This window comes from Bombina bombina, chromosome 7 (assembly GCF_027579735.1).
Source record: "Bombina bombina isolate aBomBom1 chromosome 7, aBomBom1.pri, whole genome shotgun sequence".
NCBI lineage: Eukaryota > Metazoa > Chordata > Amphibia > Anura > Bombinatoridae > Bombina > Bombina bombina.
This window is the reverse complement of record NC_069505.1, coordinates 498,886,152-498,913,036: the sequence shown is the minus strand read 5'-3', so window position 1 is coordinate 498,913,036 and position 26,885 is coordinate 498,886,152. Positions and strand designations below refer to the sequence as shown.

General features: G+C 37.8%; 1 protein-coding gene across 1 annotated transcript in view; it reads right to left on the bottom strand.

Moving 5' to 3' along the window:
• Positions 1-4,710: 4,710 nt before the first annotated feature.
• The window catches only part of LOC128666872 (cytochrome P450 2F2), a 78,268-nt gene continuing 56,093 nt past the window's right edge, over positions 4,711-26,885 (bottom strand). The window contains exons 7-10 of the mRNA XM_053721676.1: positions 15,949-16,090; positions 13,921-14,108; positions 5,150-5,291; positions 4,711-5,046 (exon numbers count right to left, since the gene is read on the bottom strand). Of these exons, the coding sequence (XP_053577651.1) occupies positions 4,865-5,046; positions 5,150-5,291; positions 13,921-14,108; positions 15,949-16,090 (654 nt within the window). The 3' untranslated portion in view covers positions 4,711-4,864. The remainder of the gene's footprint in view (positions 5,047-5,149; positions 5,292-13,920; positions 14,109-15,948; positions 16,091-26,885) is intronic.

Below are 26,885 nucleotides of genomic sequence, written 5' to 3'. Positions count from 1 at the left end.
TAATCATAATAGCTAAAAGCTCGATAGCTAGATTAAATAAAAGAGGGGATATCAGACAGCCTTGACAGGTGCATTTTATCAGATCTCAGGCCATTAACTAATTGAGAGAAACTTGCATTTGTATGTATAGATTTGATAAATTCAGGAAAATTATTTTTAAATCCAAATCGGTCAAGTGTAAAAAACAAAAGATCCCAAAAGTCTTTTGTGTATTAATGGAAAGAATAGCCAGATCTTGATTAACTTCATTTTTCTCCTTATTATTAATATTCCAAAAATAGTAAAACTTTACGAATGATGGATGATGGATTCCGATTCTGCATAAATCCTGTTTGATCTGTGTGTATTAAGGGTTCTAATCCATTTTTTAGTCTTTTTGCTAATATAATTGTCAGAAGTTTATAATCCGAATTTAGTAAAGATATGGGTCTGAAGGAATCCATAAACTCTGGATTTTTCCTTTTTCTTAAATTAAGGTACTGATAGATTCAGCAAAGTACAGATAATTGATTTGACCAATAATGTAATATTAATTAAATAGTTTAGTTAGGGTTGGGGTTATATCTGATTAATTTTTTTTTATAAAACTCCTCTGGAATAAGATCCAGGCCTGCCGCTTTATTTATTTTAATATTTTCTATAGCACACTGTCCCTCAGCATCATTAATGGGGACATGCAAAAGTTGTAAGCTCTCGGCATTTAAAGAGGGTAAAGAAATATCCTGCCAGAATTTGAATTTGTTTGCATTGTGTATGTCCTGAAGAAGAGTAGATTTTCGTAATGAAAAGCAAAAATTATTTTCTAATCAGATCTTGTTAATTTAGTCTCATCTTTATTAATTAGCTTAATAAAATTCTGTTTTTCCTCTATTTTAATTCATTTCGCAAGATATTAACCTTTGTGTCTCCAAACCTATAGAATTTTGCACTATATCAAAGGTCATGTATAGCATTTCTCTGATCATTAACAATTTCCAATTCTTTTTTGTATTTATCCCATTTATCTCTATTTGGGCATCCAACATAGGCATTATATCTATTTTTTGAGGTTCTTATTTCACCTCTGATGACAGCTTTTGTTGCCTTCTAAAAGTTTTATGGAGGTAAGATTGGTTCTCTTTTTTATATAACTGCCATTTGGATATTAGCCAATTCTTGAATTTGGCCAGAAAACAGGGAAATCTATCATTTTTAGATAGATATTTTGAATTCAGTTTTTTATTAAAAACAACTCCAGATGATAGATGCTAATGGAGATTAACCTGGTTTAAAGTGGATTGCTTATACTCAGGATTTTCGATATTTTATGGAAGTTTGTAATGCAAATGACGGAATTCGAAGGTGAAATAATGTTGCACTTTTTTTGAATAACAAGAACATTCTTTATATTTGTTATATATATGTTTATGTAGCTAAAGAATATTGATATTTATATTCTTAAAGGGGAGACATCCCTGATATATAACTATATTAGTTATATAAGCTAATTTTAGCCATCTAAAAAAATCTTAATACATTCTGTATATCTTTACCACTAATTGTATGTATTTGGTGTTTTAGCTTCCACTTTTAGTGTTAGCGCACTCCTTAAAACGTATTTTCTGTTGAAATTGAATTGCAGCTTAGTGGGAAAGCATTTTATAATAGAGGTTTACACTTCCTCAGTGAGCAGGTAGGGAGTATAAAAATAGGTGTACACTAACACATATTATGGGGGGGGTAAACTGTACAGCAGATGACTGACCTCCCAGTGAATGGCAATCTCTGAGTGACTCAGCTGGAGAACATAGGCAAGTCCCACGATCCCTACTCAAATGCAATTGTTTGCATTGTTGGAAAGCATTGCGCTCACAAGAGCGTGCTTCCATAGGCTCCAATGGGAGACTCGTTCTAAAGCCGTGAGACATGACTGAGAACCTAGCGCAGCGAAGGGGGTAAGTCGTGCAGTGATGGAAACAAATTGTAAATATATATGTATATTTATGTGTTAATGTGTATATTTACATACTAACACATAAACATATACAGTATGTAAATAAGCATATACATCTATATTTACAGGGATCACACAGTTCCCCATAGACAGCAATGTAAAGGCACTTTTAACACCCCATCCCCCCAACTTTAATCCCTTATAACCGCTTATTGCAGTTGTTTTATTAAAAATTAAAGATCCTACTATCTTTATTTTTAAATAAAGTACATTACACTTTATTTTAGGGCCAATTGGGGCTCATTTAGAAAATTAACCAGAGATCTAATCGCTGGTTAATTTTATAAGTGCTGATTGCTACCGCAAGCTCACGGTAGCAAGTACCAGCCACTTGTAATGGCTGGTTATTTATCACGCACCTGCAAACGGGCAAATTTGCCAGTTGCGGGCGCACAATAAATTAGCGTGCCACTTGTAATCTGGTTCTAAATTAGTGACTCCCAAACCTCCATTATGACTATTTCTATACAGGATACTTTTGGAAACTCTAGATATTTTATTCTACCAGATGAAGGAATTGACAACATTTTGCAAACTGTTGAGCTAAGAGGTCTGCAAGGGAATTGGGAGAGTTTGGATATGTATAGTATGTGTTTCGATATAGACATCTTAAACGCCTGGATTCTTCCCAACTATGAATGTTTCTTATATATTATATATAAATATATATATATATATATATATATATATATATATATATATATATATATATATATATATACACACACATATATAATATAAATAGCCAGTGGCCCATCACTCCAACCTTGGCGGTGCATAATCATCCTGGGTGCAATCCTCAAGGAAACTTGTATACTTGTATGTAAAGAAGGGCACTCTCAGGATTTTTTGAAATGATAAGTGACTTACTTTTACTCTTGTTTGGGAGCACGGCTATGATGCAGACTAAAGATTAATGTTGTCCTGAAGAAGGCTTATATAAGAGCCGAAACGTCAACATTGTATTTCCTATCTATGACAAGTTTTGGATTTGTCAAAATAAAAACATTTGTTGTCTTTTCAAAAAATCCTGAGAGTGCCCTTCTTTACATACAAATATATATATATATACTGTATATATATATATATATATATATATATATATATATATATTACCAGCTCTAAAATTATATTTGTATGTTTTTCATTAACGCTTAATAATTTTATGTGACTATTGATGCTTGATCTATTGCAATATAAGTCCCTAAATATTTTAATGAATTAGCCTTTACAGCATAATTATATTTTGTTAGTATTTGCTTTAAATAGGAGCAGGAATCTCAATACTTAAAGGGACATAAACCCCATTTATTTTTTTTTCAGATAGAGCATGCAATTTTAAACAACTTTCCAATTTACTTCTATTTTCATATTTTCTTTGTTTTCTTTTTATCTTTAGCTGAAAAGCAGCAAAGGTAAGTTCAGGCGTGTGCAGCACTATATGGTAGCAGTTTTGCAACCATGTTATACATTAACAAGAGCACTAGATGGCAGCATTACAGTATTTCCTGTCATGTAGTGCTCCAGACGTGCACGCTACCTATCTAGCTATGTCCTCAACAAAGAATAATATTAGAATGAAGCAAATTTGATAATAGAATAAATTGGAAACTTTTTTTAGAATTGTATTTTCTATCTGAATCATGAAAGAAACATATTAGGTTTCATATCCCTTTAATAATTCTGATTGGGCAGAATTTATTTTTAAATTGAAAAATTGAATATACATCTGCAGTTTTAGATGTTATTATACTAAGAAACTCTAGTGGAGAGATGAGCATTAAAATGATAATGTCCCCATATAATGCTAGCTTGTACTGCTTCTGTCCGACAGTAAAAGGGACACTCAAGTTTAAATTAAAATGACATGATTCAGATAGAGCATCCAATTCTAAACAACTTTCCAATTTACATCCATTAAAGGGACAGTCTACACCAGAATTTGTATTGTTTTAAAAGATAGATAATCCCTTTATTACCCATTCCCCAGTTTTGCATAACCAACACAGTTATAATAATTTACTTTTAACCTCTGTCATTATCTTGTATCTAAGCCTCTGCAAACTGCCCCTTTATTTCAGTTCTTTTGACAGACTTGCAGTTTAGCCAATCAGTGCCTGCTCCCAGATAACTTCACGTGTACGAGCACAGTGTTATCTATATGAAATACGTGAACTAACACCCTCTAGTGGTGAAAAACTGTTAAAATGCATTCTGAAAGAGGTGGCCTTCAAGGTCTAAGAAATTAGCATATGAACCTCCTAGGTTAAGCTTTCAACTAAGAATACCAAGAGAACTAAGCAACATTGGTGATAAAAGTAAATTTGAAAATTGTTTAAAATGACATGCTCTATCTGAATCATGAAAGTTTATTTTGGCCTAGACTGTCCCTTTAACAAAATACGCACAGTCACCAGCTCCTACTGAGAATGTGCAATAATTAACAGAATATATGTATATACATTTGTGATTGGCTGATGGCTGTCACATGATACAGGAGGAGGGGAAATAGACAAACTCTGAAAATTGTCAGAAAAAACAATCTACTACTCACTAGAAGTTCAAACTAAGTGCTATTGTATTGTCTTATTATCGTACATCTGTTGATCGTGCAAATCTACCATATTTACTGATCCTTTAACACTACCACATCTAGGTTATCTGTGATATTAGTGGCCAACACATCCATAATAATATGTTTCATTTATACATTTAAGTTAAAAGAACATTTTGGTATCATTTTATGTGTAATAAAGTCCATGGTTACATACATTAATGATAAACAAGGACATTGACAAAGTAAGACAAAATTGATAGGCAACCATTTCAAATACTTTGAAATGGAAAATATTTTTTAAGATGACAAATATATTATCGAGCAATGAAAGAGAGTTGAAAAGGTATGGGTTGATTTAGAAATCCGGATAATTTTGGAGCAATATCGTTATCAGTAAACTTTTTCTCTGAGGTTAAGGTGAAGTTTTGCAGGATGATGGTGAAGAATAGAAAGAGCTCTATGAGAGCGAGGCCCTCCCCGGGACATCTCCGCTTCCCTGCAGAAATATAATAAAGTTAGTTAGCAGCTTTATTGTGACCATGGTAAATAAAATAAAGAACTTAGCAGTCATCTACAGGCAATAACGTTACTGATGTTACCTGCAGAAAAAGCCATCATAGCGTCATTTTTCTTAAATCCACCATTCTCATCTAAGAAATGGTTGGGGTTGAATTTGTACGGTGTAGAGAATTGGCTGGGATCACGGTGAACAGTAGAGAGCAATGCGTTGACATTAGTGCCCTTAAAAGTGATTAGAAATATATAACTTTAGCTACTTATTAAACACTGGACAAAGCAAAAGTTATGCTTACCTTTTAAATTCATTTTTTTCGTGATGGTGAAAGTCCAGGAGACATCACATAAGGTATTATACTCCAGCCCACTAGGAGAAGACAAAAGAAAACATACATACCAGATTTTTAATCATTCCCACTGTTACAGAAACCCTGTCATACATAAGGCCAGATAGAGGAGGAAAAACTGTAAAAGTAGGAAAGCCAAATGTAGTGCAAATCAAGTCATGCCTACAAAAAGAGAATCACTCTACTGGGAGCTAATAACATCTCTATAGTAACCACCTGGGAACAGTTTCTTTTACCCAACTGTGCCCTTCAAGACCTTCCACCAACTATATAGAATAAAAAGGGAGGAGTTTGAAATAAAACCCTTGGTACTGTTCTGTCACTGAAAATGGAGTAATCATTCCCATTGTTTACGAATCCGCAACACAACCCAGAAAGACTTTGGCATTTAAAGTATCTCAAAAAACTTGAGCCAGTAGGAATCTCCCTCTCTGATTTTCATGTCGAAAAATACGCGTGAGATTATAATTTCTAATATCTAAAGGATTGTTATAAAGTTTTACAAAGCCTTGTGAAACTGATTCAATCCAACCAAACACCTCGAATGGGGACTGCACCTTCATGCGGACTTGGAGGTTAGAGAAGTCTTCTTGGTTTACATGTTCGAAAACCAGCAAGAGTTGTGCTTCTAAGAGGTTTTGGAGAACATGATCGTTGTGAGGAAGTAGCAGTTTTCTGATGTTTGGACTGCTGAAATTAATGAAAATGTCCTGAAGATCTAAACTTCGTCTTGGACTTTTGGTCTGAGCCAAACAAATTTTACTCTTAAAAGGAAGAATTAACCATCTACTTTTAGAGACCATAAGCTTCCCAGCAACAAGCTTTGAAAGGTTGTTACAAGACAACAAGACTTTGAAAGATGCAGCCATTCAAGTTACACTTACAGATGGACAATGTTATCTTTCTATCAATTGATCAGGATATAAGAATGCATATTAGCTGCATGGACACACTTTCAGGAGCTGAGCCTGGCTTGATTCAATTACTCCTTTGTTCCTGGCTCTCTATGCTGTCAGATCACCACTGGGGGAGTTTTTCTTGCTGACTGTTTTCTTTTCAAGTTTACTTTTCTTTTTCCTACTCTTTGGCCCCACCTTCTGTTCAGGTATTGGTAATTGCCAATCTCATCAGTCTATAAATACTTGAACCCTTGTATAGAGAATGCCTCTGGGTGTTTTTCCTGTGTATTTTCTGCTTCTATTTTTTTAAGGACTTTTGACCTTTGCCTACATTTCTTCTTGTTGGCTGACCAACTGGATTAGATCCTCTGACTGACCTTGAATTGAGTTAATTTTTTGGATTCTTATTTTGTTTATTTTTACTTTTGGCCTGCAGTCACTTATACCATTCTGGTCCATCACACTGAATGTCTACCTGTGTCATGGTCCTATCTCACACATTCCACCTTAATATATACTTTGCCATATCAAGTCTATACCACCTTAACATTGTCTCCTCCTGCCTATAAAGCCTGCACTGTCTAATTACTCTTTGCTGGTTTATTGAAGTGATTAACTCACATCTCCAGCTTGTATCCTGGTGAAAGAAAGTACTCAGCTGCATTTAAACTACTTCACTTGCACACCTTGGCAAAAGCGCTGCTTGTTGTCTTCCTACCCGGCTTCCTCTGACGTCACTGCAAGCCATTCACTGGTCACACGCTGCTCAGGCCTGGCAGCGTTCCAACTTCACAGCGTGCACAGACTTCCAGCTGCTCTGACACAGCCTTCCGGATCTCAAGCACTCACAGTGCCTTCAGCTTGCAACAAGTATAGCGACACATGAGGTTATCAGGTTCCGTATAAGCTTTTACTTGTAGTGTTCTAAGTCTGCTACTCTCACTACTTCCACATTTAAGCTTGCCATAATATTGACATTCCTCTATGTGTTACACTGTATAAATCTGCCAGCAAGCTACTAGCATTACCATTACTAAATGGTTATATTAACTCCTCACCTGCAGTGTGCCATATTAAACATGCTATGAGTACTAATCAGGGTATTTTCCTTAACTAGTTACTGCTCCTGTCTTGAGAAATATATATCCTTTGTTCTGCCTCTAAAGCATTCCTGTATTCATTACTCTCTGATATTGGAATCTTATTGAGGCAATATAAATACAGATTAGGATTATATGCTTCCTTACTAGCAAGTATATTTCCCAGTTTGTTACATTAACATATTACCACAGTTCTACCTCTAAAGTACTAAAGATAAGTAAAGAATTGTCACATAAACAAGTGATTTCTTACATAATAAACCAGCCCTAAAAAAAAAGCCCCCTAGCTACATAATTTAAACCAGCGCCTGGACAACTTAACTCAGGCATTTAGAGATATACAGGTGGAAAACCAAAGTCTCAAAGCCTGTCTTAGAGAAGTGTTGGCCAATAGGAATGCTGGAAATAACCACCAGGCTGAGCCCCAGGTTTCCTACCCTGAGAAATTTACTGGTGATATATCCACTTTTCGCCAGTTCAGAAACGCCTGCCTGTTGTTATTCGATTTAAAACCGAGAACTTATCCTACAGACAGATCCAAAGTATTAACTGTTCTCTCATACCTGCGAGGGGAACCTCGGGCCTGGGCTGACTCATTTTATGAGTCCCAGGACCCAATTCTGAATTCTTTTGATGCCTTCTTAAAGGCTTTATCTAACCTTTATGATGATCCTTATCGTCAGATTACTGCTGAGACTAAACTCAGAGGACTCAAACAGTTAAAAGCTCCAGTAGAGGAGTATATTACTCGTTTCAAGATTTGGGCCAGAGATTCGCTCTGGAATGAGGTCTCTCTCAAGAATCAGTATCGAATGGGGTTGTCAGAGGAAGTAAAGGAAGAACTCTCCAGAACTGGCATACCAGATCGCCTAGAGGATTTCTATACTTTAACAACTACTATAGATCACAGGCTCCGAGAGCGAAGGCAGGAAAAAGGTAGTTCTAGCCACCCTACACGCCGCTTGCTCCTGACTCCGCCTACTGCTACTGCTCCCCCTGACCAGCCTATGGACATTAGTTTTCTGAGAGGACCTCTCACTATGCAAGAAAAGACCAGACGCCGTAATCTCAATCTGTGTATGTATTGTGCTGGTACGCAGCATGTGGTTAAGGATTGTCCCCTGCTTCTGAAGCAAAAGCGAGGTAAGACAAAATCAAATAGTAACTGTCTTCACACAAAGTCAGCTACATCAACTTACTTTACCTTACCTTTACAATTACAGTGGGATCAGCACAGGATCAGCAGTAACGCCATCGTTGATACAGGCGCTTGTACCAATTTCATTGATGTTCGTTTGGTTCATTCTAATAAAATTCCTTTTCAGTTAAAAAGCATTCCACTGTCTCTCAAAGTCATTGACGGGTCACATTTAGCTTCTGGTCCGGTGTCACATCAAACTGTCCCTCTGTTAGTCACAACTCCCTCTGGTCACACTGAAACAATTACTTTCGATATCATATCCTCTCCTATTTACCCTATTGTACTGGGAATCTCTTGGCTTTGTTTACACCAACCCACTCTGCATTGGTCCACTCTTTCTCTCTCCTTCCCCTCCTCTTACTGTTCTAACACTTGCTTCCCTAGGAAGCATATTTTGATCACATCCACTCCTGTCATACCAGTTGAATATTCTGATTTTTCAAACGTTTTCGATAAAAAAGAGGCAGAGGTATTGCCTCCCCATAGGGCCGACGATTGCCCCATAGATCTGCTGCCTGGTGCAACCATACCTCATGGTCATATTTATCCCCTCTCAAGACCTGAGTTACAACACCTTAAAACTTATATTACTGAGAATTTAAAAAAAGGGTTCATCCGTCCCTCCACCTCACCTGCTGCAGCAGCTATGTTTTTTGTAAAGAACAAGGATGGGTCTTTACGCCCGATAATAGATTATCGCGAGCTGAACAAAATAACAATAAAAAACAGATACCCACTACCTCTCATCCCAGAACTGATTGAGAGGTTACGTGGCACCACAGTGTTCACTAAACTAGATCTGAGGGGTGCCTATAACCTTGTCAGAATAAAATCCGGGGACGAGTGGCTGACCGCATTTAGGACTAGGTATGGTCTCTATGAGTATACGGTTATGCCATTCGGTCTGTGCAATGCCCCGGCGACATTCCAGAACTTCATTAACGATATTTTAAGAGATGTCCTTGACACATTTTTGGTTGTCTACTTAGACGACATTCTTATTTACTCACCCTCTTTGACAGAACATATACAACATGTCAGGCTTGTGTTGTCTAGACTACAAACACATAGACTCTATGTTAAATAAGAAAAATGTTTGTTTCACGTCACAGAGGTGTCTTTCTTGGGTTATCACATCAGTAAGGGTCAGATAAAGATGGAGGATAACAAAATTTCAGCCATATCATCATGGCCTATACCCTCTTCTGTGAAAGAAGTTCAAAGGTTCTTGGGCTTCGCAAATTTTTATAGACGCTTTATTCAAAACTTTGCTGCCATCACAAAACCCCTGACAAATCTGACTAAGGGAAAGACTCCATTTTGTTGGACACCTGAGGCCCAAACCGCCTTTGACCAATTGAAGCATCTCTTTACCACCTCTCCGATACTCCATCTACCAAACACAAAGTGTCAATTCGTATTAGAGGTTGACGCATCAGAATATGCCATTGGCTCCGTGTTATCCCAGAGATCCACTCCTAAGGACTCATTACATCCTGTGTCTTATTTCTCTAGGCTCCTGACACCAGCTGAGCTGAATTATCCAGTTGGTGAAAAGGAGTTGTTGGCTATTAAGTCATCCTTTGACCAATGGAGGCATTTATTGGAGGGTACGGAGCAACCTATAGTGATATTTACTGATCATAAGAATCTACAGTATCTCCAGACAAACAGAACCCTTTCTGCACGACAGCTCCGCTGGAGCCTCTACTTCTCTTGTTTCTCCTTCCACATCGCCTACCATCCTGGCATACGGAATGGAAAGGCAGATGCTTTATCTAGAAGGGATAAAAAGCCTGAGTCTACTCAATTTCCATCCACCATCATTCCAAAATCTTCTTTTGTAGGTCTTCTATCAAATGATCTCACAGATCTAAAAACACATCAACAACAAGACATTACTAAGACCGCTTACACGCTTACCCCTGATAATGCTGGAATCCTCTACAAGGATTCAAGGCTATATGTTCCACCCTTGCTGCGAGATCAGGCAGTGTCCATTGCCCATGATTCATTATTAGCAGGTCATATGGGAATACACAAGACACTTGACCTTCTACAGAGGTATTTTTGGTGGCCTTCTATGAGAACCACTGTTAAAGAATACATCAAACTCTGCGTTACCTGTCAAACCTGTAAGCCCTCACACCAACCACCTCTGGGTTTACTACAGAACCTCCCTATTCCCGAATTTCCGTGGACTTCTGTCTCCATGGACTTTGTAGTTGATTTGCCTAAATCTGAAGGTTACACCGTCATTTTTGTTGTTGTGGATCTCATGTCAAAGATGGCACATTTCATTCCAACCGAAACTCTACCCACTGCACAACAATCAGCTCAGTTATTTCTTAGAGAGATTATTCGTTTACATGGATTACCCACTACAGTACTCAGCGACAGAGGCTCACAATTCACCTCAAAATTTTGGAGACATCTTTGTACCTCACTAGACATACATCAGTGTTTGACCACATCGTACCACCCACAGACCAATGGACAGTGTGAGAGAACCAACCAGTGGCTGGAGCAATTTTTACGTTGCTACTGTTCCAACAAACAAGGATCTTGGGCCACGTACCTCCCACATGCTGAGTTTGCATATAATAATACCACCAATACTTCTACGGGGTTTTCTCCCTTTTATATCAATTCAGGCTACCATCCCCGATTTCATCCATTGCCTATGACACACTCACCTTGTCCTCAGGTGAATGATCTCGTCAATTCCATCAAGCAGACTTACGTCACCATACAGGATAACATCAAGCAAGCACAGGCCACCCAAAAGAGGTTCTATGACCTACGCCATCACCCTCATCCTACCTACGCTGTAGGACAAAAAGTCTGGTTATTGGCAAAGAATCTGAGGATTCCAACTCCTTGCAAGAAGTTTAACAAACTTTTTGTTGGTCCTTTTTCTATCATTGCTCTTCCAAACCCGGTTACGGTGACTCTACAGCTTCCTCCCACTTACCGCATTCACCCGACATTTCATGTGTCCCTCATCAAACCTTGCTACTCTTCTACCCCTCTATCAGCCACTTCCCTGGGTTCTCCTACCCCGGATCCTGAGTACGAGGTCCAGGCCATTCTGGACTCTAGATGTTGGCATGGTGAACTGCAGTATCTGGTTCATTGGTCCGGGTACGACTCTTCGGAGGACTCTTGGGAACCCGCTTCAAATCTCTCTGCAGATAGGTTGGTCTCTTTGTTTCATTGGAGGCATCCGGATCGTCCTTCTCCCTGAAACCTCTTTGATGTTTCCTTGGGGGGGGAGTATGTCATGGTCCTATCTCACACATTCCACCTTAATATATACTTTGCCATATCAAGCCTATACCACCTTAACATTGTCTCCTCCTGCCTATAAAGCCTGCACTGTCTAATTACTCTTTGCTGGTTTATTGAAGTGATTAACTCACATCTCCAGCTTGTATCCTGGTGAAAGAAAGTACTCAGCTGCATTTAAACTACTTCACTTGCACACCTTGGCAAAAGCGCTGCTTGTTGTCTTCCTACCCGGCTTCCTCTGACGTCACTGCAAGCCATTCACTTGTCACACGCTGCTCAGGCCTGGCAGTGTTCCAACTTCACAGCGTGCACAGACTTCCAGCTGCTCTGACACAGCCTTCCGGATCTCAAGCACTCACAGTGCCTTCAGCTTGCAACAAGTATAGCGACACATGAGGTTATCAGGTTCCGTATAAGCTTTTACTTGTAGTGTTCTAAGTCTGCTACTCTCACTACTTCCACATTTAAGCTTGCCATAATATTGACATTCCTCTATGTGTTACACTGTATAAATCTGCCAGCAAGCTACTAGCATTACCATTACTAAATGGTTATATTAACTCCTCACCTGCAGTGTGCCATATTAAACATGCTATGAGTACTAATCAGGGTATTTTCCTTAACTAGTTACTGCTCCTGTCTTGAGAAATATATATCCTTTGTTCTGCCTCTGAAGCATTCCTGTATTCATTACTCTCTGATATTGGAATCTTATTGAGGCAATATAAATACAGATTAGGATTATATGCTTCCTTACTAGCAAGCATATTTCCCAGTTTGTTACATTAACATATTACCACAGTTCTACTTCTAAAGTACTAAAGATAAGTAAAGAATTGTCACATAAACAAGTGATTTCTTACAACCTGATGCTTGAATAAGAAGACTACTGGCCCGAAAATCTGGCATCTGTGCAGGACATAACAGACTATGCATAAGGTCTTTCAGCTTAAAAGATCGCCTATGAAAGCTTTCAAGTTTTCACTTCATGGTATATTATAGGAGTTGTCCTCTAAGGGTAGGCTGCTCAGCAAGAGTAGACATTGCAGATTGCTCCTTCCACCATAGGGATTGTTTCCCATTTTTCTAGCTTCGTAGTGACTATATAGTTTTAAATTTGGTAGATGGTTAAAAAGGGTATACCTGGTTTGAACCATTCTTTAGTCATTTTTGAATGAGAGATTCTGGGAGAGTTGGAGGGATCACAGCTCTGGTATGTCGGAGTGCTTTTACCCCCATCTAGTGGGCTTCAAAATTTCAGTAACTGCTTTGTCTTTACTTTTTCGAAAAAGGTTATGATCATTTATGCTTCAATGAAATTAAGTACAGCAAAACAATTTGCTTCCCTGCTTTCAATTCACTGGGCTGTGCATATATTACCAGTCTACTACAGCATTACAGTAGCCCTTGCTCCAGTTACCCTGTTTGTTATTTACTATATTGAGCTTATATAATTTTAAAAATATTTTCCCCGCATTGAACTTTAGTGTGTAATCATCCAGTCTCCCGCTGATATGTCCTCTATAGCCTATTGCATTTAATGTAGCAGGGTTTGTTCACCTTGTATTTGTGTCTAGATTATTTGACAAATTAAGCAAAGGGTTCAATGCCAACATTATACAAACGCACTGTAGAATAATCATAATGGTATTGCATGAGTAAGATGTGCCACTAACGCTGCTGATTGGATCAGCGTTGGGTTCCGCTCGGCACCAGCATTGCACTGCGGGTTCAAGTGTACGTTAAACCCTTTTGTGGGCGTTAGATACACAGTAGAGCAGTATCGATATTTGGAAAATGACATGCTCTAACTGATTAAAACATGTAAATATGTGATTATATTGGGCCTTTAATTTATCCATAGTGAGATTTGGAAGAGCTCAAAATAAAAACAAGTTTGAATGTCCAAATAATGATAGAATCTAAGTAAAAAAATTGGTTTATGTGGAATTATGCGAGAACTAATAGCACTGATAGCTCTCTGCAAACCCTGGTATATGTTTAACATAATTTTACCTTGGGAATTGTATATCCTCGAAACTGGGTGTCTTTTGTCACTGCACGTGCGGCATTCAGTGGAGAAATATCAGCAAATCTCTGGACTTCATTGATCACAGCTTCTGTATAAGGCATCTGGCTCCGGTCAGACAGCAGTGGAAATCTATTTCTTCCAATCACCTGATCAATTTCCTTATGAAGTTTGGCTGTCAAGTAGAATATTAATAAATAATATAAATTAAAGGACCAGTAAATACAGTCGATTAGCATAATCAACAAATGAATGATATAAAGACAATGCAATCAAATGAGTGGTAGATTTTTTTCTTACACATTTTAAAGTTATGTCTATTTTTACTTCCCATCAGCCAATCACAAATGCATATACGCTTATTCTGTGAATTATTGCACATGCTCAGTAGGAGCTGGTGACCCAAAAAGTGTAAATATAAAACGATTGTGAGCATTTTGTTAATGGAAGTAAATTGCAAAGCTGTTTTAAATTGCATGGTCTATCTGAATCATGAAAGTTTTATTTTGACTTGAGTGTTCCTTTAACAATGTGCAATATGATAACTATGACCCTAGTTCCATAATATGATAACTATGACCGCTGCTCCATAACCTGTCCGCCTGCTCTGAACAGGCGGACAGACATTGCCAGAAATCAACCCGATCGAGTATGATCGGGTTGATTGATACCCCCCTGCTGGCAGCCCATTGGCCGCGAGTCTGCAGGGGGCGGCGTTGCACCAGCAGCTCTTGTGAGCTGCTGGTGCAATGCTGAATACGGCGAGTGTATTGCTCGCCGTATTCAGCGAGGTCTGTCGGCCTATGACTCAAAACTCACTGGCACTTAAAGAAATAGCATGTTTTAAGGACGTTTTTAGCATTATATATTAATGTAGATGTCTCTCATTTATATTTAGAACCCTGCATAGAAAGATAGACAGCTCTCAAGCTAAAGTATGATTTTATAAAATTCTTACAGTACTGAAGACACTACTTAGATAGTCTCATGCTATTGATCACCAGACCCTAAGTCTTTTAGTTAAGACTTTTCAGGCGCAAAGACCATTGCTGCAATGATGATTTTTTTTTTTTTTAATAATCTATTTGTTATTTTTGGCAAACCCTAAAATAATTATTCTAGTCCTGCACAACATTTGTGGTTGAATAGGTTAGGATATCTAATATGCTAGTGCCATCATTTTTAGAACACGGGGATGGTTAATCATGAGTATATTTATAAGGAATAAAAGACATTTTATGAACATAAATACGCAGCCAATTATTATTATTATTATTATTATCAGGTATTTGTAGAGCGCCAACAGATTCCGCAGCGCTGAAATTAGATCATCGTAATGAATTGATACACTGTTGCTGATGACTTGTGTAATTGCTTACAGCAGTGTTTCTCAACCGCGGTCCTCAAGTAAACCTAACAGCTCAGATTTTCATTATAGCTGAACTAGAGCAGTGGTGAAATATTCAGCTGATGGGTGAGAGCAGTTTAGTAGTCATGGTTACTGATCAGTTGATTATTTCACCTGTGCTCTAGATTAGCTATAATGAAAACCTGTCCTGTTGAGGGTAATTAAGGACCATGGATAAGAAACACTGGCTTACAGGTTGTAATAATCTCCTTTTTAAAAAGAACATTGAACTCTTGTAAATGTTTCTGTCATAAATAAGGACAACATGTTTTCTTAACAATTATTTTTATATGACAAAAATGTTTAAATTTAAAGTTAATCAAAAATGAGTATATTCTAAGTCTAGGTTAACTGACTTACACAATAGGCTACATTTATGAAGCTGTGGACGCAGCTTTGGTATCCAAGCAAGCCTTAAATGCTACTTAAATGATCCTGATTGTGTAATTGGTTGCATTTGAGCAGAGGGCGTGGCTGCACAAGAATGTAATGCTGGGTAGACAAGGCTCTGGACTATAATAAATGTGGGCCAATGAGTTTAATGTGTCTGTTATATGACTTTACTAATATCTGTTCATGTATATCACTCTTGTAAGCTTTGACCTACCTTGTATCTCAGGATATGTCAATAATATTAGGAGTGCGTGCTTCAGCGTAGTAGCAGTAGTATCTGTAGCTCCAAGAAGTAGACTGTGAACCGATAACAAAAGATTTCTCATGTTGAACTCTGTGTTAGGATTGTGTTTTTCCTGTACAGAACACAAAGAATATCAAGATTCATGTACAAACAATAATACAAAAGTTATTGTTTTTTACCTGCAATAGAATTCTACCTTTCACTAGTGTCCTAGATATTTCTTAAAGAGTTCATCCAATCACATACTCATATATATATATATTGGATTCTGTGCACATGCTCAGTAGGAGCTGATGTCTCAGAACCGTGTATATAAATGACTGCAGAGTTTGATAGTGGAAGTAATATTGAGAATTTTTATTTTTAAATAAAAAAAATCTTTATTTGCAATAAAGTAAACATACATTTGAGAATTACAAATTATTCATTGGATATGGACATATATATAGTATTATCATGACTTTCCAACACAGGAATCTGTTGTAATAGTCCAATGTCCATTGAATAGATAAAGATGCATGTGTACTCACAATTCGTTGTAAGTAATAAACATAAACTGTAATAACAATAAGACATATTGTGAAATGTAGCAAGCAATGTTCAATGTCTAAAACAGTGTAGTAATACAAATTTGGTACTTAATTGAGAGTGATATGTGAAGAAGTCCTTCAGATAGGTAATAAACAAAAATACGAAAAATAGTGTACATGGGTAATGTTCCGTTTAAAGATATTATAATGTGGAGGGCGTGGCTAACAGTGAGAGGAGCAGGGCGTGCTTACTGTGAGCTCCGTGTAAATAGAATTAAAACCTAACAAAAATTACAATATTTCCTCTGGGTTCAGCATCCTAAGACTGACCACATTGCAAACAGTTAAAGAATGCCTCAATAAATCTCAACAAAAGCAGAAACAACTGGAAAAGGACACCCCTAGTACTAGTGACAATATGAATGCAAATACCTCTGATATCAATGCACCAAGTATAATGGACTCTCAAAATAAAGAACTCTTGTCACAGATAAAATCTTTATTTCAGGAAGAGCTAAAAACTGCTTTATCAGATTTAAGACAAGACATTGAAGATATTGGCAGCCGCACTGCGGAACTTGAAGAGAAAACAGATAACATAGCAGAGGAAATTCCGCTGATCCACAACTCCTTATCAGCACATGCTGACTACATCGCCAAGCTAGAAGAACAAACTGAAGATCTGGAAAATAGATCTCGCAGATCTAAACTCTGCATTTGGAATCTGCCAGAATCTTATAAAAATCTGCAAGAAACCATGACCAAGCTTTTCAAACAACTTGTTCCAGAGATTGAAACTGAGATGTTCCTCATGGACAGAGTGCACAGAGCTTTACTCCACATTAGCAGAGGGCTTGGTTATTCTACAGCAGTTACAGATCCATGTTGAGCTTCCCTCCACCCCAACGATCCCAAATCCTCAAAAGAAAACCTTTCATCGTGAATGGACACCAGTGGGAAAAGCTAGAAAATCTAAGAAATCCCAAAGCAAATCCTAGCATCAGTATGGACTCTGATCCACTCAGTGAAGAGGAATTCCCACCAACTTGATGACTGAGGACTAAGTATTGGGTATTTTCTTGCTTCTAACCTAATTGGTAAAGAGATCTTTCTCTGGGTCCCAACCTTCATTGGTTGACCTGGTATTTAACCTGATTTTGGAAGAGTTCAAAAGTGTTATGGGTATAACATATACCTAAATGTTCTAATATATTTATAGGCGTTATCGCTCTTCTCAGGAGGTAAACCCCTCCCATCCTTCCCCTTTTCCCCCTCCCCCATAATCCTTAACCTCCCCTCTTCCATATTCCCCACCCTCTCCCTCCTTCCCCCTTTTTCTTTTCCTACTACCACTCACCTCCCTTCCCGTTCTTATTTCCATTATGCCATATACTAACTATCAAGGGAACAGGAGTAGATACATATTTCATTATAGACCCCATCAGACCTGCTTTCCTAAATCTCTTATTGAATTACTCAGTATAGATATCCTAAAACTATTATGAGAAGTCTAGTGTTTCTCATTGTCTTTAAGCATTTAAACCAGTTGTATTTATTATTAAAGTTGTTAAGTGTTAACATGTAATTGTTGTTTGCAGGATAATGCTTCCTGTTTTGAGTCTGCAATAACTGTTTCACCCTTGTTGCAGAATATGTTGTCTATTGGATGCGATCTACTATTCATTTGTCTTCTGTATTTGGTAGGTATTGGCGCTCCACCACAAAGCTTTCTCCGAGGTTGCACTGGGCCCCACATGACTTTACTATTGGAAGAGACCACTGTGTTGATAATGCCCACTATGTCCTGAGATGTCTATTAAAATAATATCTCATAATGCTATGGGACTAAACTTCGATACTTAAAGGAAAAAGGCAATTTCCACTTACAAGGCCCGAAAGGCACAGATAGTTCTGATACAGGAAACACACTTCACTAAGGCATATACACCAAATTATTGGGATAAGATGTACCCAGATCAGTACCATGCAGTATGTAATAAAAAAAACTTCATCATTCATCCTTAAACTTCAAAGAGGAAGAAGTAGTTATAGATAAAGATGGGAGATATCTCTTGCTTAGAGGTCTAATTCAGAATACTCCAGTCATAATAGCCAATGTATACACTCCAAATGAACACCAAGCGACTTTCCTGACAAAAGTGAGTAAACTTTTAACTCTCTGGAGGAAATATAAAATTATCATGGGGGGGGGGACTTTAACCTCACATTAGACCATAAACTAGACCGTACCAAGGGACGACTCAGACTAAATGCCGATCCTCTTAAAAGATTTTATAGCAGATCACAACCTCATTGATAGCTGGAGAACATTAAATGACAATATGAGAGACTATACATGATTCTCGCCCATGCATAACTCACACTCTAAAATAGACTATTTCTTCACAAGCCAAATCTTAATAAGACTCCTGATGAAAGCCTCAATATTAAACTGCCGTGGTCAGACCATTCTATGGTGTAAATCACGCTGGCTGGAGTTTTGAACCCAAATAGTGTAAAATCCTGGTCATTAAATACTGGTATGCTACAGGATAAAGTGTTTTTACAACTCGATCAACAGATCTCTGAGTTCATCTCAATCAATGAAGGTAGTACTTTTAAGCCCCTATATGCTTGGGGCGCTTTAAAAGCATATATAAGTGGTTTCTTAATTGCTGAATCGAATAAGAGGAGTAAACAAAATAAAGCTAAGCTGACACAGCTACGACACAAGGCCAAATTACTAAAAACTCAAATGATTACCAACCCAAACAAAAAAAATAAAATAAACAGCTTAGAGCCAAGAATGACGAAATAAATCAATTATTAGATAAAGAAGCAATTAGGTCCATTAAAATTATAGACATACACTATTAAATTTACAGAAATAAGTCGGACAAAATGCTTGCAAATAAGCTCAAGGAATTGACTAGAAATACCACAGTACCACAGAGGCAGGATGGTAATTTTACTAATGATCCTCTATGTATTGCTAATATGTTTGCTGACTTTTATAATGATCTATATAATCTTCCTGACCCCAACAGAGGCAAAAACAGGTTGAGGGAGCTAGACAGTTTTCTGGGTCAAAGCTCCCTATTAAATGTTTCTGAAGACAAACTCAAATCTCTGAACTCTCCTATTACTCAGTAAGAGGTTAGGGCATCCATAAAAAATCTTAAAAGTTCCAAAACACCTGGTCCAGATGGCTACTCTGGGATCTACTACAAATCCCTACAAGATATTATGATTCCCCAGTTGACCCGAATTTTTAACTCCATTATAAAAAAAAAAATACATATCAATAACGGTATACAGCAGGGATGTCCCCTTTCACTGCTTGTGAGGTGTGTATTCCTCTTTAATGCTGAATAAAGAAATCTCAGCTGCAGTCCGAATATAATGTGTGTACCACAACCACTTTGCTACTAATATTCCTGATTAGTAGCTGATTGTAGAGAGTGGAGTTTATCTCTTAGGTTTATAGTTGTAATCCGGATATTGTTACTATTAGTAACTTGGATTAATAGAACAAAGGCAAAGGAACAGTAATTTATATAGTGACTTGCGGATTAGTGACTAGATACAATGTTTTATATCTTATGATGATTGTTAGGCAAGTGAGTAAACCACCAAGAACAGCCAAAAGAATAAAGTCAGTATATTTTATTATAGTGTCCAATCCTAGTTAAATTATCTCCTTGCAGATTCGAGTTACCTGAATGCCAGTGAGGTAATGGTTGAGGGGTTTTCGGTGTCAGCGTGTGCGCTGTAGTTCCAATCTGCGTGTGCAGAAATCCTGTCAGCTTGTGAGAGCGCTCTGGATGGGACGGAGCTTCGGTGCTGCGGCTTGACTGACAGCTGACGTCACACGCTAACGCTGGAAAGTAAACACCGGGTAAAACTGAATGTCCGTATCTCCGGTAATGATAATCCCAGCAGTGGCAACTTGGCTCAAATAATTGAGTAGTATCTGATGGTTTGTAGAGTTGTAGAGATAAAAGAGTAACAGCGATAATTCAAGAGGTAAGTGGAGTAGCGTTGTTGTAATATGTAGTTCCAGGTTCGATGCTACTATTATTTGGAGCTGTTATAAATGGAGTTTATGAGAGAAGATGAACCTCTGTAGAATACTTGTAAGAAATCCACAAAGGAAGAGATATAACAATTGCTAAGTAGCTGGAGCTTAGGTAGCTGTGACTTTACTTGAGAGATGAGTCAAAATACTAAGCACTAGGAACAGGGCGTGGACCTAATTTAAAGGGAAACAGGTAGCTGATTCTGACATAGGTGGGTGGAACAAGGAATTCCTAACACTGCTGCTGTTCGCTCTTTGTATTGAGCCATTAGCTGTGAAAATCAGAGATGATTCGGATATCTCGGGAGTGAAGGTGGGTCAAAAGGAATATAAAGTATCTCTTTTCGCAGATGACGTTATTCTCTCATTAACTAAGCCACTTCTGTCACTCCCCCCACTGTATGCATCAATACATTGCTTTAGCAAGTTATCGGGATATAAGATAAACCAAGATAAATGTCAGGCCTTAAGCTTTAAATTACGCCAACATACAAAAAAACTTCTGGAGCTAAATCTTTCATTCAAATGGGCCTCCAAGACACTTAAATATCTAGGAATAAACCTTCCTGCAGACATTTATACCCTATACCAATCTAACTATATCCATATATTCAAACACATCAGAGGCCTCATAGTGAATTGGTTAAAACTTAAGATCTCTTTGTATGGCAGAATTGTGTCAACTAAAATGACATTATTACCAAAATTATTGTATTTATTTCGATCCCTACCTGTGTCGTTCCCAATCTCAGAATTGAATGCCTTGCAGGGTGACATATTACGCTTTGTGTGGCAGGGTAAAAGAGCGAGAATAAATAAAAAAATAATGTGCAACCATAGGAGATGTGGGGGTGCCGGATCTAGTATCATATTACCAGACGGCTAGACTAGCCCAGTCCATACATTGGTTTAAGGGTAAACAAGGGGCTCAATGGGTACGTATTGAAGCTGACGTACTGCAAATTGATCAGATGTCAAGTCTCCTATGGGCACCAAGGAACTTTAGATACCCGTTACAGAGCAAATTTTTGGCGATCTCCCACACCCTACACCTGTGGAATAAACTAAATGCAAAACACACACTTACTCAGACCAAGTCCAGAACAACACCCCTAGTATTACCATAGTCCTCTATCAGCCTGATAGTTCAGCAGAAATGGGCTAATAAGGGCCTTTATAGAATAGCCAATGTTATAATAGACGATAAACTGATAAACAATTTAGAGATCTTGACCCTACTGATCAAAATATATGGTATCATTACCTGCAATTGAAATCAAGGGTCCAGGAAATTTCAAGTAACTTTGAATTCCCTACAAATAACACTTTTGAATCTTTATGTTTAATTAAGGAATACACTACAGGTATGATAAAAATTCTCTATCGGTTACTCAAATGCAAATTTTCTGTGAATAAGTCTCAGCTCATGTTAAAATGGGAAAAGGATTTAGACGCTACTTGGCCCCTTAAAACCTGGTTGATAATCTGACCAGTGGTCTCTCATTTTCAAATAATGTAACTCTCAAAGAGAATTATATAAAGGTGGATTCTAGGTGGTACCTCCACCCAACTAGGTTTGGAGAGGGGGAACACCAGGACCAACAGTTGTGATATAGAGGTTGTGGGGAGAGGGGCTCGTTTATGCACATGTGCACAAGGCCAGAGAAGTGTGGGCTCAAACATCCGCTCTTTTAAGCTCAGTTTTTCAAACACAAATAGTCCTTACTCCTGAACAAGCCTTGTTACATTTTAAGATACCACAGCTCCCAAAAAGATACCATAGGCTAGCCTAGCTATGACCATTTGTACAGTCGTCAGAATAAGCCTGGCCCAACACTGGAAAAATGCACCACCAAACTTTTCTGTTATTTATAATAAAATAACGTACCACTATAATATGGCCAGCATGGCAGCCGAGGCGTTGAACACAAGAGATCATTTTCTCATACAATGGGAACCCTTCATAATGTACCATGAAAATAGGAATAGATGGGGAGTATAGGTTACTCTTTCTATTAAGACTTGCTCTAACAGGGGGTGTGAGCCGGGACCAAGGAGACTTATTTGAGGATATGAGATGATTGTACTTTACATGCTGTAAAATGTTTGATTTTTTGAAGCTAGTATAATACATCTTGATGTGATACAGACTATAAACATGGACTATTGCAAGAGGGGAAACAGTAAGAATAGTGAAGCTATTTATATGGGGTGAGAAACTTCTTACCTACTGAATGTATTGATATGTGACGTTTAATGTGATCTATACTTACAATTTGTTATTTGAATAATACTAGTTTATTGTGTGATGTTAAATGACTCATTTGAAAACTATAATAAAATAATTTCAACATAAAGATATTATAATGTGGTCAAGGTTTCCTACTATATTATAAAGTTTGAAGGGAGTAAATATACTTGTCCCATAAAAGTATTGACAGGTATTCGTCTATTCTTTTGCCCCTTGTATAATGGTATTGTTCTAGTTTTATGGCCATGGTGACCCTATCTCTCCAGAATTGTGTTGGTGGTAAGGTATGCTGTGTCCATTTGTAGGGGATATAGCGTTTAGCTGTGTTCACCATTATGGTTAATAGTTTTAGTTTCAGTTCACATTTCACGGGTGGAAAATAATTAAACAGAAACACCCATGGTTCGTGTGGCAGTTAAGTGTCAATGACTAGTTCTATTTCTTTTTTAATATTTGTCCAGTATTGCTGTATATATATGAGTGAAGGTGCCTCTCTGTTTACATCCCCTCCAGCAGTCTGTGGGGTATCCAGCAATCATCCTGCCTAGTTTTTCTGGTGTGTAAAGCCACATACACAAGAGTTTGATGTTCATTTCCATTATGGATACAGAAGAAGAAGAGGAGCTCATGTGTCATGTGTGTCATATTTTATGCCATATTTTCTGAGGTTTTTTTTTTATTCCCACTTTTCAACATTTGAGGGGGGTTTTTCATATTGATGAGACAGAAGTAATTTGTATGAGATGGAAAGAATTCCTGTGTGGGGATGAAATAGGTAGCACAATGATTCAAATGGTGTGAGGGTCCTAAATATGTCACATTTGTTGGAGTGTGTTGAAAGATAATGCAAGATTTAATGATACATTAGCCAGCTTTTTGTTGTAGGATTCAGAATGTTTGCTATTTCCTCTTTAGTTAGGAGTTTGCCATTTTGAATCAGCAAATAGCAGAGAACAGCCTGCCATATAGTTTGAGTGTTTGGATCTGATATTGTTAGGCGTATGCGGAGGTTGGGGTTATGTGATGAAGGGGTTAGGGGGGAGTAAGTGGTAGAGATAGTTTTATAGTTTTTCAGGACTTTGTCCCATATTCTGAGCGTTTCAGATATAGAGGGGTTGGACTTGGAGTGAATATGTTCACGCATATCTGGATTCTAGCACAAACTCCCTATTTGATCACAATTAAGGAGGTGTTGTTCAAGGGCTACCCACTCCTTGTGTTTAGCATGTTTGCACCAGTCCACTATTCTAGTTAGGAAAGCCGCGTAGATTGCTTGGTACTCCCAAACCCCCTTTAAGTCTGGGTCTGTAAAGAGTATGTGTAGCGACTCTGGGACGTTTATTTTTCCATATAAATGCGTTGATCAGTTTCTGGAGTTTATGAATGATAGCGTCCGGAGTATGGATGGGTAGAGTTTGAAGGATATATAAAATTTTAGGGAGTATTGTCATTTTAAGTGCGTTGATTCTGCCCATCCAAGAGATGGGCTTGTTGGACCAAGATTGTAATGTGGTTATTATCTGAGATTTAAGAGGATCGTAATTTAAAGCGACTAACTTGTTGATGTTCGGGGAAATGAGGATACCTAAATATTTAAGTGCCGCGAGTTGATGTCGAAATTGGTGTGATTAAAGAATTAAAATGTCATCATGTGGTGGTCCTAGATTCAAAAATTCTGATTTAGAATAATTGATTCGGAAATTGGAAAGATCACTGTAAAGCTTGAGTAAGGACATTAGGGAAGGAATAGAGGTTTCTAAGTTTGTTAGGGTGAGGATAACGTCACCAGCATAAAGAGATGTTTTGTATTCTATTTGGCCTATATTGATTCCTGTAATGGTGGGTTCGGTTCTAATATATGCTTCAAGGACTTCCATTGCTAAGATGAACAGGGTTAGGGACAGTGGGCATCCCTGTCTGGTTCCATTGCCAATATGGAAAGGGTGGAAAAGGGAATCGTTTAATTTTACTCTGGCTGTAGGCCAATTATAAAGAGAGAAAATATTATGAATAACATTTTCATCAAATCCAAATCTCTTTAGAATCTGTGAAAGGAATGACTAGTTCATGCGGTCGAAAGCATATTCAATAATGTTTATGATCTAGAGAAAATATTATGAATAACATTTTCATCAAATCCAAATCTCTTTAGAATCTGTGAAAGGAATGACTAGTTCATGCGGTCGAAAGCATATTCAATAATGTTTATGATCTTAGTGGTATTGTCCCTCGCCTAACGGTGAGGGGTGAAACCAACTGGATTAGTGTGGATCAAGTCTGGGATAACTTTGTTAAGATGGAGTTGTCGGTGGTTTGCCGGGATTTGGCAGAACAACCACGTGGGCCTCCAGCATGAAGGGAGGGAAACATGCTCCCTTGACAATTTCATCAAATATTGTCGTAAGATTTGGGGCAATAGTGGCGGCTTGCAATGTGCAATAGTACTTTGCAGTAAAGCCATCGGGGCCCAGGGCTTTTCCCTTGTTTCAGTGATTGTATAGCCTGTATTACTTCTGGTATGGTGATAGGGGAGTTCAAGTCTGCTAGTTGGTTGCTTGTAAGGGTGGGTAGAGGACAATTTTGGATGAATTTGACTATTTTATGTTGTTTCTCGAGGGGTGCATTTGTTATGTCTATATTATATAGTTCAGTGTAATAGTCATGGAATGCTTGGAGAGTATCGGAGGTGTTATGCAATGCAGGTTTAAGTGGAGGGCATATCGTATATGTGTGCTTTAAGTTTCTTTTTCTTCAAGCTCCTTGCAAGGTATTTACCTACTATATTAATCTCATAGTGGAATAGACTTTTAGTTTTACCATGAAGGGCACTGTATTCTATTTGTAGATGTTCATCTAGGGCTTTTCTGATGTTTGAAATTCGATTAAGAGGAGAGGGTCTGAAGGGGATTGTTTAAGTTGGAAGTCTGTATTGGCAATCTTAGTGGTTAATTCGTCATATGTTTTCCTTTGAGTTTGTTTTATCTGGGCCTTCAATTTGATAAATTCTCCTCTAAAGAAGCATTTATGCACTTCCCAAACTGTTAATTGATTATGGATCGATGGCGTATTAATACGGAAATATTCTTCTAAAGAACTGTTAAGTTTAGTGACCATATCTACAGACCCTAATAGGGAGTCATCAAGTTTCCAATGGAAGAAGTTTGATGAATGTTCTGGGCAGTTAAAGTGCAATATAACTGCTGATTGTTCCTACCAAAAGGTGGGAGAGATGTTGCATTTTCGTACTTGTGAAAGGCCTAGTTGATTTGTGAATAGGTTGTCAATGCGGCTATGGGATTTTTTGGGGTAAGAGTAAAATGTATAATCTTTTGCGTTGGGGTGTAGAAGATGCCAGATGTCATATAATTTGTGCAGCTTCAAATTTTTCCAGAGGTATGAAAGGGGTTTGGTGTGAGGTTTGAGTTGGGGATTAGTACTGTGTAAGTGTGGTTGAAGAGGGAGGTTAAAATCACAACCGACAAATATTGGCCCTTTCGATATATCTAGGATATGATTAAACAATTTAGCAAGAAATGTTTTTTATCTGTTGTTTGGTGCATCATTGTGATTGGTTTACCATACAAAAGACCTACAAGACCTAGGATTCTCCCTTCTGTGTCTGATATTGTTTGTATGAGTGTGAATGGCAAAGTCTTTTTAAGAAGAATGCTAACTCCGCATTTTTTGCTAGTGCCTGAGCTATGATAGTGTTGGGTATAAATGCATCCTAGGTATTTTGGCTGGTGGTTTCTCCTAAAGTGGGTTTCCTGCAGGTACACTATATCAGCTTGTCTTTTTGCGATGTTAGATAATGCTTTAGAGCGTTTGTTTGGGGAATTAAAGCCTTTAACGTTCTGAGTCAATATAACCAGGGGTCGAGTTGCTTAGAAGTATTAGGGGACATTAAATGTTAGGTAAGTAGTAAGGTACAGTTGAGGGGGTAGCCTAAGTGTTGATTTTGTATATGGGAACTCTTAATGTCTTCTTCTACACTGTTTGAAGGAAGGTGAATGTTGTAAACAGCTTTAGCATGAACAGAATACAATAA